The sequence below is a fragment of the Sphaeramia orbicularis genome, chromosome 17 (genome assembly GCF_902148855.1).
Source record: "Sphaeramia orbicularis chromosome 17, fSphaOr1.1, whole genome shotgun sequence".
NCBI lineage: Eukaryota > Metazoa > Chordata > Actinopteri > Kurtiformes > Apogonidae > Sphaeramia > Sphaeramia orbicularis.
The window spans coordinates 20,795,872-20,810,219 of NC_043973.1; the positions used below are offsets into that span (position 1 = coordinate 20,795,872).

The 14,348-nt window shown below is 36.7% G+C and overlaps 1 protein-coding gene across 1 annotated transcript in view; it reads left to right on the top strand.

Annotated features, from left to right (window-relative positions):
* The first annotated feature begins 1,603 nt into the window (after positions 1 to 1,603).
* LOC115437662 (myomegalin-like) overlaps positions 1,604 to 14,348 on the top strand; it is a 54,597-nt gene continuing 41,852 nt past the window's right edge. Inside the window, exons 1-4 of the mRNA XM_030160967.1 lie at positions 1,604 to 1,766; positions 5,215 to 5,261; positions 5,377 to 5,444; positions 11,391 to 11,501. Of these exons, the coding sequence (XP_030016827.1) occupies positions 1,687 to 1,766; positions 5,215 to 5,261; positions 5,377 to 5,444; positions 11,391 to 11,501 (306 nt within the window). The 5' untranslated portion in view covers positions 1,604 to 1,686. The remainder of the gene's footprint in view (positions 1,767 to 5,214; positions 5,262 to 5,376; positions 5,445 to 11,390; positions 11,502 to 14,348) is intronic.

A 14,348-nucleotide genomic window follows, 5' to 3' on the forward strand; every position in this document is an offset into this window, starting at 1 on the left:
TACTACTACTACTACTACTACCACCACTACTACTACTACTACTACTACTACTACCAGTACTACTACTACCACTACTACTACTACTACTACTACCAGTACTACTACTACCACTACTACTACTACTACTACTACTACCACTACTACTACTACTACCACTACTACTACCACTACTACTACTACTACTACTACCAGTACTACTACTACTACTACTACTACTACTACTACTACCACTACTACTACTACTACCACTACTACTACTACTACTACTACTACCACTACTACTCCTACTCCTACTATTACTACTACCACTACTACTACTACAACTACTACTACCAGTACTACTACTACTACTACTACTACCACTACTACTACTACTACTACTACTACCAGTACTACTACCACTACAACTACTACTACCACTACTACTCCTACTCCTACTATTACTACTACCACTACTACTACTACAACTACTACTACCAGTACTACTACTACCAGTACTACTACTACTACTACCACTACTACTACTACTACTACTACTACTACCACCACCACCACTACTACTACTACTACTACTACCACTACTACTACTACTATGACTACCACTACTACTACCACTACAACTACTACTACTACCACAACAACTACTACTACTACTACTACCACAACAACTACTACTACTACAACTACTACTACTACTACTACTACTACTACTACTATTACTACCACTACTACTACTACTACTATGACTACCACTACTACTACCACTACAACTACTACTACTACCAATACTACTACTACTACTACTACCACCACTACAACTACTACTACTACTACCACCACCACAACAATAACAACCACTACTACTACTACTACTACTACTACTACTACTACTATTACTACTACAGCTACTATTAATAATAGTACTACTACTACTACTACTACTACTACTACTACTACTACTACTACTACTAGTAGTAGTAGTAATAGTAGTAGTAGTAGTAGTAGTAGCAGCAGCCTTTAGAGATGCCTAAAGATGCCTTTTGGCCACTCAAGGACACCGTACATTGCCAATGAAAGCAATATCAATAAAACGAAAAAAACAACAACAAAAACAACAACAAAAAAACAGTGTATACATAAACTATAAAATATAGCAAAATTTATACACTTGTACACTACAATACAATCAACAAAAGTGATGTTAAAATGATTAAGTGGAAAAAAGCTTTGTTAAATTGGTTATCAAACGTCTAAATATTCATTGCAATTCGAAGATCAAGAAGTCAGTTACCTAAATACGGTAGAATTCGTGCTACATGAGGACTAATATATTCTGTCAGAGTAAGAACCAGAACAGTAGTTACATTATACTTCGCAGTGTGTTTATTTTATCCTTATTGAAGAACTTTCTCTTTTCATTTAAATCAGTGTGTGCCCAGAGTTATTTCATGTTATTTCCTATCCATCCTTTGTGCTCATGTCTTGTGGTGGGCTCTGCTCTATGGGATGGGGCCTCTTTCTTTCTTTTTTTTTTTTTGTCCTGCACGCGCAGCCTCACACGCCCCCTCCACAGCCGAACGGTGTGCGGTGCGTCAGCCGCGCGCAGAACGTATTCGTGTGCGTTTGTGACGGGACTGAAAATGCATAATGGACGGGTGATCTGAAAGCAGCGGCTCAACGGCATGGATGCCCGCTGACGGACGGAACAGCCATATGGATTGGAGCTCATCGACGCCGCCGGAGCAAATATGGGGAGAGTGTGAGAGGTGAGGCTGCGTTTATCCATCTGTAGTGTGTGTGTGTGTGTGTGTGTGTGTGTGTGTGAGGGGACACCGCAGAGGAACACTGGCGCTCATTGGACACTACAACAATACACATCTTTAGCATCTTTACCGTGGTTGGAGCTAATCAAAGCATCCCTCTCGGTTTTACTGCCTTTGTTTACCTGCGAGCTCTTATTTCTAGTCTCTATAATAAAACTGTGGCACATCCTTAGATCAAACCAAGGCCTTTTTGCTCACACAGGACGTGGCAGCATCACTGTATCGTTACATTTATTACGGATGGATCAAGCTATTGAGGCCACAGGCGGTAGATTTGGACTTGAAGATCACCATAGCATCAACATGTCTGTCTTTTCTACCTTTAGTACCTTTGTAACACTATTTTTGATTACCTACATGAATGCAGATTGTCTTTATGAGGCTATTTTTGCCTACAGAGTAAAAAAAAAAAAAAAAACTGCAATACATTATCAAATATTTAAAGGGTCCTCTGGTGGGTTTGGGAGACACTCAGCACTCCCAGAAATAATGAATTGTGATCATGATGGACACCTTATAATGTCTATAAATGAAGCTGTAGTGACACTTTTAGTAAATCTGAGTAATATCTGCCTCCACAAGAATCAATGTCTCCTCCATGCTGTGTGTCATACTGAATGTAGGTTACTGCAACACAGAAACCCTCCCACTGGAAAATCGTACCTAGAAAAGGGTTACAACTGATAGGAAAAGAGTGGGGAAATGGGTAATGTTTGATAGTCTTTTGTCCACAGACATGCAGTATGTACACTATTTTATCCACCTGGCGAACCTTTAAACCTCTGGCATGCGGCAACTGTTCCACATTTTCCAATCCAGCAGCTGTCAGAGGAATTCACCATGTGGAGACTGGGAATGGGAGCAGTAGCAGCTACTATGAAGTATGTTAGTGTAGGGATGTAACCATATGAAAATTTCATATCACGGTTATTGTGACCAAAATTATCACGGTTATCATTATTATCATGGCATTATTGAAATTGTGCTCAAAATGTTCAAAAAGTACTAATGCACACACTGAAATAATTTAACCAAGTTGTATTTAAAAAACAAAACAAATAAAACAATTGGCACAATGTACTTTCTGTTGGCAGAAACATTCAAATATTAACCCTTAGTGGTCTGAGCCTATTTTGGCCATTTTTCAGTACTTTTGATTTTGCCTTTTTATACTATATAAACAAATGTTTACTATACCCATGTTTGGTATCTTTTTTTTCAGCACAACTTCCTCTATATCATCTGTCTATAATTTTTTTTCACTTTAACCTACTATAAAAACATAAAAGGACAAAACACATAAAAAATATATATATAAAATCCGATTTGAAAAATGTATATAATTTATTGCATAAACAACTCACAGATGCTTAACAAACCTTTTCAAAGACTTTAAAAGTGAGTATTGGTTCCATATATTAGGTATATAAAATCAAAATTGTAATAAATTAAAACTATACTCAAATATTTGACATAAAATCATAGCTTTACATAGGGTTTTTTCCCCTAAAAGTGCGGTAATCAAACACGGTTATCTTGATAATTAGAACTTAAATGGTAATACTAACCGTCTGCAATTTTACCGTAGTTTATCATTATACTGGTAATTGTTACATCCCGATGTTAGTGGTGTTTTTAGTAGCCAATCTAGTCACTTTTTCGACACCAATTCAGACGTATATAATTGAAGTATTAAGCCTGACAGTCAAAGACAAAGCAGGCAGATATTTAGCCATGTGAACTCTGACCTCTGGGTACTCCTCCCATCCTTCCAAATCTCCTGTTCCCTGCTGGGACTCCCAGATGACCCCCCTAGTCCCCTACAGAGGTGCAAATTAGATCACACTGTCAGAGTCAAAAGCTTTTAGTGGGGTTTTCATTTCTTAGAGAGCCTTTTTGTGTTTCAGGATTACAAAGACACTTATGTGATATATAGGTGATGGAAGCACTGGATTTCTTTCTGTTTCACACTTTTCCTGTTTGTGGGTTGTTGTTTAAGTGCATAAGGCCATTTATTTTGAACATTACAGAGACAAGAAATATTCAGTTTAGCAAATTAATCGGTAGAGATAGGATGGTATGTATCCTGTGTTCTGATAGTGGCTGATGGTTCACATTACACTACATGTTCCACAACATATTTGATCAAAATATTAAAAATTGTACTTATAATTACCTACTTTTTTAACCCGTAAAGACCCAAACAGCCATTGTCGACCAAAACCATCTACTGATCTAAAGTGTTTAATATTTGTAGATCCACTAATTCTATCAATCCATGTAAGTAATTGGTGTAAAATACAGTTTATCATCTTTTCATGATCATCAGATATGACCCATTTGCATGTTCAGGGGCTCTATAGTGAACATGGAAACACTGTCATATTCAACAACAGTGATTCACCAGTAAAACTCATGAAGTTGAATCAATGTCAGTGGATGAAGATGTTGTATTTATGTACAGTTGATATAATTTGTTGAAAAAGTCCCTTTTCTTAGTTTTTCTCTGTTTGACCCAATAATGTATGCATTATCATGAGTGTCTAAATTAAGTATAGGAAATTAAATATAGGAAAATACATGATTTACAGTGAAAAAGGAAAAATATATAGGATAATATTATAATAAATGTTGATAGATCACTTAAGAAAGGTTAAATAGAGATACTGGGTCTTTATGTGTTAATGTTTAGTTCCAGATTAGTTTACATGGTCGGTTCATTCAGTTTCATATTTATTACTATGACTTAGATGTACAGTATCTCACTCTCTAATTAAGTCAATAATAGTACATTTACATTAGTGTTGATGTTTAATTTGCTATCAGCTTTTTTCTAGTAAAAACTATTGCAATTATATTGGCCTTTAAAAATCCTCCATTTGTTTACCTCTAAAAGAGAAGTAAATTTGTTTACCCTGTCATTAATGGATATATAATGTAAATAAATACATTTGAGGTGTAAGGCTTGTTTTAGGGATAGGTATGTTGTAATTAAGGGTAAAAAAATAGACTCCAGGAATTGATTCTATTTTACTTACAGCTGTCCAGGTTTTAGCTGAATAATTTACCTAACAGCTTCATTTATTCTTAATTGTTTATTGTTTTATTGTTTTTTTATTGCCTGCTGTTGTCTTCATGGCCAGTGTGTTACCTATCCTTCTTTGTTGAGATTAATTAGGTCTTTAGATTTTATTGTTTACTGAATTCCCTTTTTGTTGTTTCTTTTCACTATTGTTTCTTATTGTTTTCAGTTTTCTTGTAAATGAGTCCCCAGTATAATAAGGGATTAAATAAAGTTTGAAATAAAATGAAGGCAGTGTCTGATAAATACAGTACAATGTGTGTGTGTGTTGTAAGTGCTGACAGTGTGTTTTTCTGTTTCTCTACGCAGTGCTGTGGAAGAGACATCTTCATCTAAGATCACAGGTCACATGACAGGTGAATACAGTCATTATATAGACTACTACTGTTTAATTACTGAATTCAGTTAATGCAGAAATTAGACAAAAAATGTAATCTAAATCTTTACGTTTTCTTGTTCTCTTGCGGTTAGATTTGTGTAGTGATGAATCAGACAACTCTCTCCCTCTCCAGCTTCACACACTCAAGCAGTTTGAGCAGGTAAGAGCTTTTATTGACTTCACTGACAAACTGTCCTTCACTGTGATGAAATCCTACTCTGCAGTGCCGTCCCGTGGCTTCACATCTTACTACATGATGTAATGAGCTGCTCTGATTTCATCTGGGCTCTGTGGGATCAGATCACAGAATGGGTGTTAAATGTTATAAATGTATTGTGAGATCAGCGGTCATTACTTTTTTACAGTACATGTTTTTAGAATAGAACAGAACACCTGCAGCTGAGGATGTCTGATGGAAAACACCTCCATCTCTCCTGGTGTCTAAACGCTGCCTGCAGCTACAGCGTGGCCTAGTTTAGGTCACATGAGTCCCTGCTGCTCTATTATTTGGCTTCAGAGCAGTCTGGTTTTACAAGAGGGCTCACTGTTGTGTACAGAAGGACTCACTGGACCAAAATCTATTAAATTAACTTGAATGTCCTTGGCCAGAACAGTTAAGATTTTTTATTTTTTTTTTTTTTTTTGAGGTTAATCATTGCATTGACAGCATCTAGAAGCATTAGAATACTAAACTGGGGTAAGGAGGTGACAAATTATAATATTGTGTATTATTATTATTATTATTATTATTATTATTATTATTATTATTATTATTATTATTATTATTATTATTATTATTATTATATTCTGATCAAGAAATACAGATACAGATCTCTCACATTGTTATGTGAATTGAATTTCCCTCAGGATTAATAAAGTATCTATCTATCTATCTATCTATCTATCTATCTATCTATCTATCTATCTATCTATCTATCTATCTATCTATCTATCTATCTATCTATCTATCTATCTATCTATCTATCTATCTATCTATCTATCTATCTATCTACACCTAAAGCTTTAATTAATGGCTGTATCTCATTTGTTAACAGAAGTCCACAATCTCAGTGTTAAATACAGTTGTCTTACTGGTGTGATGTTTGCCATGTTTAACTTGTAGGCATAAGCAAACAAGACACACCAGTAAGTTTTAATGTCATTAGCTGTGTGTGCAGTTTTGTAGGCGCCATTCTGTTAAATTCTTAACATTTCTGGGTATGTATAAAGCTGCCAGTCACGATCATCACTGGATTACTTCCCAGTTGGAAGTCTTTGTCATATTCCCCTAAAATGATCATTTGTGGTTCTACATGTAGTTGCATTATGCAGCTATTGAGGTAAAACAGCTGATTTTATGCAGCATTCCCATTGGTTAAATAGCCCACTAAGGCTACATTCAGACTGCAGGCAAATGTGTCCCAAATCCAATTTTTTTTGCCCATATATGACCTGTATCCAATCTGTTAAAGACGGTTTGAACAGCCTAAATCCAATTATTTCAAATCCAACCCGGGCCACTTCTATATGTGGTCCTAAATCCGATATGTATCTGATATTTTGCATTGCGACTTCAGTCTGAACATCCAGGTCACATTTATTCAACCTTTACGTCATTGAAATGCAACAAATGTCACAATTCTGCGTCCCAGAAGGAGGAGCAGCAGGAAAAACATATTTACTTCTGTGTACACAGTGCATGCCTACGTCAGGACCTCTTTTGTGCATGTGGGTCACTTCAGGGTTGCATTCAGTTCATACTCAGAACTGATAGAAGTTGCATTTAATGTGTGATATGAACGAGCACACAAAAAGTCGGGTTTCACCAAAAAGTCCGAATTGCGCATTAAGACCTGCTGTCTAAACGTAGCCTAACAGTGAAGACAAGACTCAAATCAGTGCAAGAAACATTAACAGTATGAAGCTCAGGGGTGTCAAACTCATTTTAGTTCAGGGGCCACATGCAGCTTAATATGATCTAAAGCAGGCCGGACCAGTAAAATAATATAAATAATAGCATAAGAACTGATAAATAATGTCAACTCCAAAGTTTTTTCTATGTTTTTGAGTGAAAAAAGTCAAAATCTGTCAGGAATATGTTTACATCTATGAACTGTACTTGAACATAACATGAACAAATATGAGCAACCTGAAAATTCTGAAGAAAAATAAGTGCAATTTTAACAATATTACGCCTTAGTTTATCATTTATACATGTGCGTCACAACTTACAGATCACAGTGGATCTACAAATACACAAAACTTTTAGTAACAGGCAAAATATTGGTAAAATTCCACATACTTTTATTTAGACATTTCAGGTAGTTCGTATGTGTTCAGGTTTTTCACATTTTTTGTAAAAGGCTAGTCTGTAAATGTCAACATTTTTGTGTAATTTAACTTTTTTTTTTTTTTTTACAATAAAACCAAGAAAAAAGTTTGTGGTTTTCATTATTTATAGTTTATTCTGATAGTATTTTACTGGTCTGACCCACTTTAGATTAAATCGACCTAAAATGATTTGAACATCCTTGATTCTTAATATCTTCAGTGTAATTTTTGCATTTCACAAATTCATCCCACGGGCCGGATTGGACCCTTTGGCGGGCTGGTTTTGGCCTCCTGGCCGCATGTTTGACACCTGTCATGTAGCTGTTTAATGTGACTCTGACACTGCCAGTGTTTAACATCCTTTATGTCTGTTCTGTCTTTTCAGTCCATTGTCTATTTATTAACTAGCCTCATCCAATGTTTTTTCTCTTCGTTAAATGCCACTGATGATCACCCTGTGAAATACACAAAGCATAGAATATCAGTGCAATGACACACATCTGCTGCACTATTTTTGACACATCTCACACCTGCTCACCTCAGTGTGGTTTTATGTGACATTAGATCAGACTTAAACACAAGTCACGCACTAAAACTGTCATTACAAACCAACCACCAGTGAAGGTGGTTATTCTGGTGTTGCTGCTGCAACGTGTTAAAATGGAAGGTGTCGCTAAGTTCCTAATAGCAGCCAAATCAGGGATGTGTCACTTTTACGCCCAACAATAAACATACCCCAGCTCACGCGAATAGACTACTAATGCACGCATATGAACTCAGATTCACTGACTTGTTTGTCCGACTTTGATCTGAAATTAGGTTTGTGTGAGAACGTGGCTTAGTTGTGCATTGCATCATACGTGGGTTTGTTTAAAAACACACACCATGTACATGATGTCATCCCTAATGTTACATGGAGACTCGGCTTGGCGCCTCGCCTATCTTTACACTGAATTATTTAGCAACAGCATGTAACACAACACTTTAATGGCCACGCTCACTGAATGCATCGACTGAAGATGATGTAACTGCATGTGTTTATAACAGTCACTTCATTATGGAAGTCGTTTGATTTCAGCCACTGTTGTTTATTATGAGATTGAAAAAGACAAGACTTTACATCCTCTCTGTTGGTCTTCACTTCGTTCTTTTTACTCTTCTCTCTGAGGGACATTCAGGGATTCACCGCTCTGTCAGATTCAGGACACCTCTCTATTAATAGCGCTGTGGCTCAGAGATCCCAGGTCTCCAGTTTCATCCAACTTCTTTCCCCTCACCTGTCCGTCCCACTCCCAGCAGCCTTGCAGACTCTGTTTTTCACGTTGGTCAGACTTTGCTGAAGGAGATAGTAATTGTAGGGATAAATCTATGACTATAATTTGACTGGGACAGAGAATTGTGGGTATTTTATATCAGAGCTAGACAGTGGCTTGTTGCAGGATGGGACTTCTGTCGAGGGCCACAAAAATGTATTTACACACGCACATTTTGACACATTTCATGTTTAGCAAAAACCTGCAACTCTCAAGATGTGGATATTGTACTTTGGTAAACTGTGGTTTTGATAAGATTTTGATGAATTATTTGTCTTCAGTAAATATTTTGATTGTGAAGAAAGAAAGTAAGAACAAACTAAAGTAAAAGAAAGAAAGTTTATTAGTGAATCTTTCCATTTTGACTACTTTGGAACACAAAATGTTCTGCACAAATGATCTGTGACAGTTGCTAGCAACAGCCTACATGCACATCGAACAGGCAAAAAAAATAAATTAGCATTTAATTGGAGGTGGGGTTTTTTTTTTTTTTCATTTCCACTGTCATTAAAGCTCATTTTTGGTTTTTATCAGCTTTTTTAGCTCCAAAATGTTGCAGGTTAGTGGTTGCTTGTCTGTTATTTGATACTAACTAGTAATACTTTATCAGAAACAATGGGCTTCATGAACAGCCTCACTACTTCCTGAACTTCAGGAATTACTGCAGTAATGAATAACTTCATTACTGGACACGCTGATTAATCCAGGTGTGCCTGACTACAGTAGTCACAACAAGAAGTTGTAGACACACCTGGATTAATCAGTGTGTTCAATAATGAAAAACAGAAAATAAAGGAGCTGCCTGAAGTTCAGGAAGTAGTGGGGCTGTGTATATAGCCCAATAACATTTTATTTATTTATTTTTTTATATAACCTTTACTTAACCAAGAAAAAAGATCCCACTGAAATTAAGAACCTCTTTTCCAAGGGAGTCCTGGCCAAGAGGCAGCATGAAATAAAACATACAGTTACAACATACACTAATTTACAGGACAAGTCAAACTATGAAAAACAAGTGCAAGTCATTGAGTTAGTCTCTAGCACTTTGAGTTTGGATTTAAAAGCATTCAAGGAGATCAATTCAGTCAGTTTCCAGTCTTTTAGCAACATATTCCATGTGCAAGGAGCAGAGAAGACAAATGCCCTTTTACCCAGCTCTGTACGGGTGAATGGCACAAAAAGGAACCAATGCTCATTTGATAAAAGACAATTTTCTGCTACAATACGGACATTTATAGAACAGAGGTATGATTGATGTGCTGTTGCATAGAATCAACGTATGAATGAAAATGATGAGTATAGCAATGCCAAGTGCCTACTTTTAACTCAGCCTTTGATTCAATGTGGTAGAAATACAGCACATATGTACTGATGTCTGTCTTGGACTGATGTCAAGTATGGTGGTTTTTGAAACCCTTTTATTTACAATGTTATCATGATAATGCTAGTTACGTGTGGTTTTTAACAGAATGACTATTCATAAATGCCATAAGTTGGCATGAGAGGAGCACTTAGCAAAATTTAAAAAGTTAGCTTTAAAATAAACTAAATATTATATGAAATGTGCAAAACTGTGCAACTGTGCATAAAAATTATAGATAACTTAGATGCAGTACAGATTAAAGGCTAATGAATCATGATTATAAAAGCTAAGAGGTTGAGCACACAGTTTCAGCTGTTCTCTCTTTAGGGATGAAACTCCACACTCAAAATATAGTCTATTATAAATAAATGACTATACTGGCCAAGTGAAGTTTAATTTAACACAGAAATAAAGTAGACAAAATGAAAAAGTATGGAGGACTGTGTATCTGACCCCTGTCCTTTCTCTTTTGTGTTCTTGTTTGTTCCTTTCGGTGCTCCTGTTTTGCAGAGGGGTGAGATTCCCCTTCATATCACAAGTGCTTGCTAGCCTGATGCCCTCCCCCCTCCTTCCTCCCTTCTCCCCTCGTCTCCTCTTCCACCCATCTCCCCTGGCAGTCTGGGATTCCAGGGATGTCTCTTCCCGTAAAATAAGCTCCTGTCCGTCCCCTTTGCAGACCAGAACACACCATGGAGCTGACATGGCTGCATCTCTGACTGCCCGGGCTGCAGAGTATCCCTCTGCACTGCAAACGCCCCAATAGACTCTAGTGTGTGTGTGTTTGTGTGAATGTGTTAGTTGTAGTGTGTGTGTGCGTGTGTGTGGTTTTGTAGATCACCCTTTAGAAGGTGCGATGCCACTTTGTATATAATTGTTTTCTGTTGCCACATTATGCTTTACTGGAGAAGGAGGTAGCATGTCTAATGGTTACCGAACTCTGACAGAGGGACATGCATTGATGGGTGCTGTCCTTTCAAATGGACTCCGTATCTCCACATGATACGGACCGGACTCTTCATATCTGACCTAAAACGGACATGTCAAGCTGTGTCGGTGGTCTTTGACGGTCATGTCTAACGGTTACCGTACTTTATCACAGCACCTGAATGACCTGAAAAAGGAGAACTTCAGCCTCAAGCTCCGCATCTACTTCCTGGAGGAGAGGATACAGCAGAAGTATGAGGAGAGCAGTGAAGATGTCTACCGCACGGTGAGTAATGCAGCTCTAATCTCATATCCGGATATGAATGGGAGCATGATGGATGGGTGATGAATGAGCTGATGAATGGCTGAGTGGTGTGATGAGGTACTCTGCAGAGGCCAAGGGTTAGTTTACCAAAGAAATACACAAAAAACATTAAAACAAATTGATTTTTACTGGAGAGGAGATGATGGAATGAGGTATTTTTTTGTCTTTATCTGATATCAGCTGACTGTTCTCACCACAGTTTATGTTAGACTGAAGAGATGCTTTACTGAGCTACTTCCACTGTTTGTTGACCCAGCTGTCGCACTGATCTGGATGAGGTGGTGTGACCTGCTATGTATTTGTTTTACCAAGTGCTTGTGTTTAGATGTGGCGGCCAAGTGGAGAGCTGCGCATTAACTGGCTCTTATCGTCTTATGCTGTAATTCAGAGATTCAAAGAGATGTCATAGGTGTCCTGTATGGAGCTGCGTACCCCATCAGTGTCACAGGATCACACAAGACTTATGCATTTCTAGTAATAATATGTGTGTTGAAAAATTGTTTTGAGTGGTTAAATGCCAGGATGCTGAAGCATAAAGCTAAAACAGTCACCTTAGGTTGTGTGTAGAAAGGCTAAGGGCCTGACATATAAGAATAAAGATGTACAATCGTGGATAAAGTTATTAGACCACCCTTGTTTTCTTCAATTTCTTGTTCATTTTAATGCCTGGTACAACTAAAGGTACATTTGTTGAACAAATATAATGATAAGAACAATAATAGCTCATAACAGTTTAATTTCAGAGCTGATATCTATCTATTTTCCATGTTTTCTTGATAATAACCAAAATCCTTTCAGTTCGTACATCAATATCTATGGCATTGTACTGACAAAAACAGTGCTTTTAGGCATTCCATGTTTTCTTTTCTGTCTGTTTTAGTCACATGATACATACAGGAGTTAGTACTTGATTGAATAACCATTGTTTTTGATGACTTTTGATGGTCTAATAATTTTTTCCGTGACTGTATATACAATAATATCTATGTTTGTTTGATTTTCCATTTATTAAAATGTAAATTGGAAAAACTGGCTGAAAGTATTGGAAGTATTGCTTAAGTTTAGAACCACTATGGGTGTTGTTCATCATATCAAAAATCTTTGAACGAGCCCTAGTCTTGAAATATTCTTGAGGAAAACAGAATCATCAGTTTGGTGATGATAGAACATTTTCCAAACTGCTGGCGTCTGCAAAAGCTAAGAGATAATAATCACTACATCTACATTTTTTGTTAGAGGTTCAGTTCAAAATGTATTAATTACTTATAGTTTGATGGTCAGTGATTCATTTATTGATTCAAGTATTTGTGAGTTTGACTCAGATGTTCCATTTCATACTTAATCTGGTTTGTTTTAAAGTGTGAGGGGTTAGAATCATATGTGAATAATGTGATTTTAATGTGAAAATTTGGAGTTGGAAGTACAGGGATGACATTGACCAGTTAATTCCTTCTTCAAACTTAATTTGCCACAGTCAGCCCCTACATTGTACTAGTATTAGTTTAGATCTTAGAGCTTTAGACTTAGATTAAGCACATTTACTGTCACCCAACAAGTGCACTCATTACTGTCAACACTTTCTTGATGATTTATTGTAATTCTTAGAGCAAAAATGCTCCAAATAGCCAGATCCAGCTTATTCAAGTTTAGGATTTTTTTCTTTTTTGTCTTTTAATAAATATTTTGCTAAGCTATTTTTTAGGACATGACCCTCTATGGGAACATTTAATGGGCTTTTCTAAACTTTCTCCGAAGCAACAAACTCTAAAAAATACACTTGTCTGTATGAATATGTCATTTTGCACTCTGTCTCCTGTCTGGGAAGTTTGCGTTTGTACCAAAAGGTGACCTGGATCAGCTGTTGTCTGTTTGCATAAGCCAGCTGCTGTTCCAACTCAGCTTGTTCTTCCTGCCTTCATCCAAATCCCAGCTGATCATCATCAGCTCTTTGATATTAGAAAACCCAATGTATATTTGATCCAGCTGGACCAGACCTGACAGTCCTGACACTTATCCTCCACAATTACTGCATACCAGCAGTGATTGAGTAAAGTGACCCTATGTCATATAAACCTCCAACTACATGCAAATCCTGTGTGTCTAAACGTACAGCTCACCTCCAGAGATGTTTAAGAGAAAACACTTTGGTGTGAGCAGACTTTAATCAGTCTAATCTCTTTTTCATTGCAGACTAAAGCTTAATTCTGTAGTTGTTATCTCATCTCAGTTGAGATTCACTAGTATTAGCGTGCTGTCTCCTGAAGTATTTCAGTGTAATACAGTACAGAGTAGGTGTGTTTCTCCTGAGTACATAGCGATCACAGTGTGTGTGCCAGAGCCCGAGAGCATCTATTTTTAGTGCAGGTTTGAGTGCAATGATTTATTTATCACATGTATTTGTATGAGTGGCCATATGACTCACATCACGTTTCTTTACATGTTTTTGCATGTGTTTCTTCTCTGTATGGTTTCTAAAATTACTTTCTGCTAATTTCAAACATGCAATAATTTCAGTATTACACTTGTAATAATATTTATTTGGGATTAATTTATTATCTTTGCCTTTTGGTAATGAAATTCTATAATGTTGCTGATGTATCATCACCACTATCATCACATTTTAAGACTTATCTGTTTTAGAAAGACAGCTCCTTTTACATTTTTTGTGTTCTTTCATTCATTTCATTTATTGAGTTACACCGTTTACACTTTGCTTGCACTACTATAGAGTTTATTATTAGCGTCTATTAAATATAAATATAAAATAATGTAATAGAGTATGACTCTATTTCATTTTGGTCTTATCCA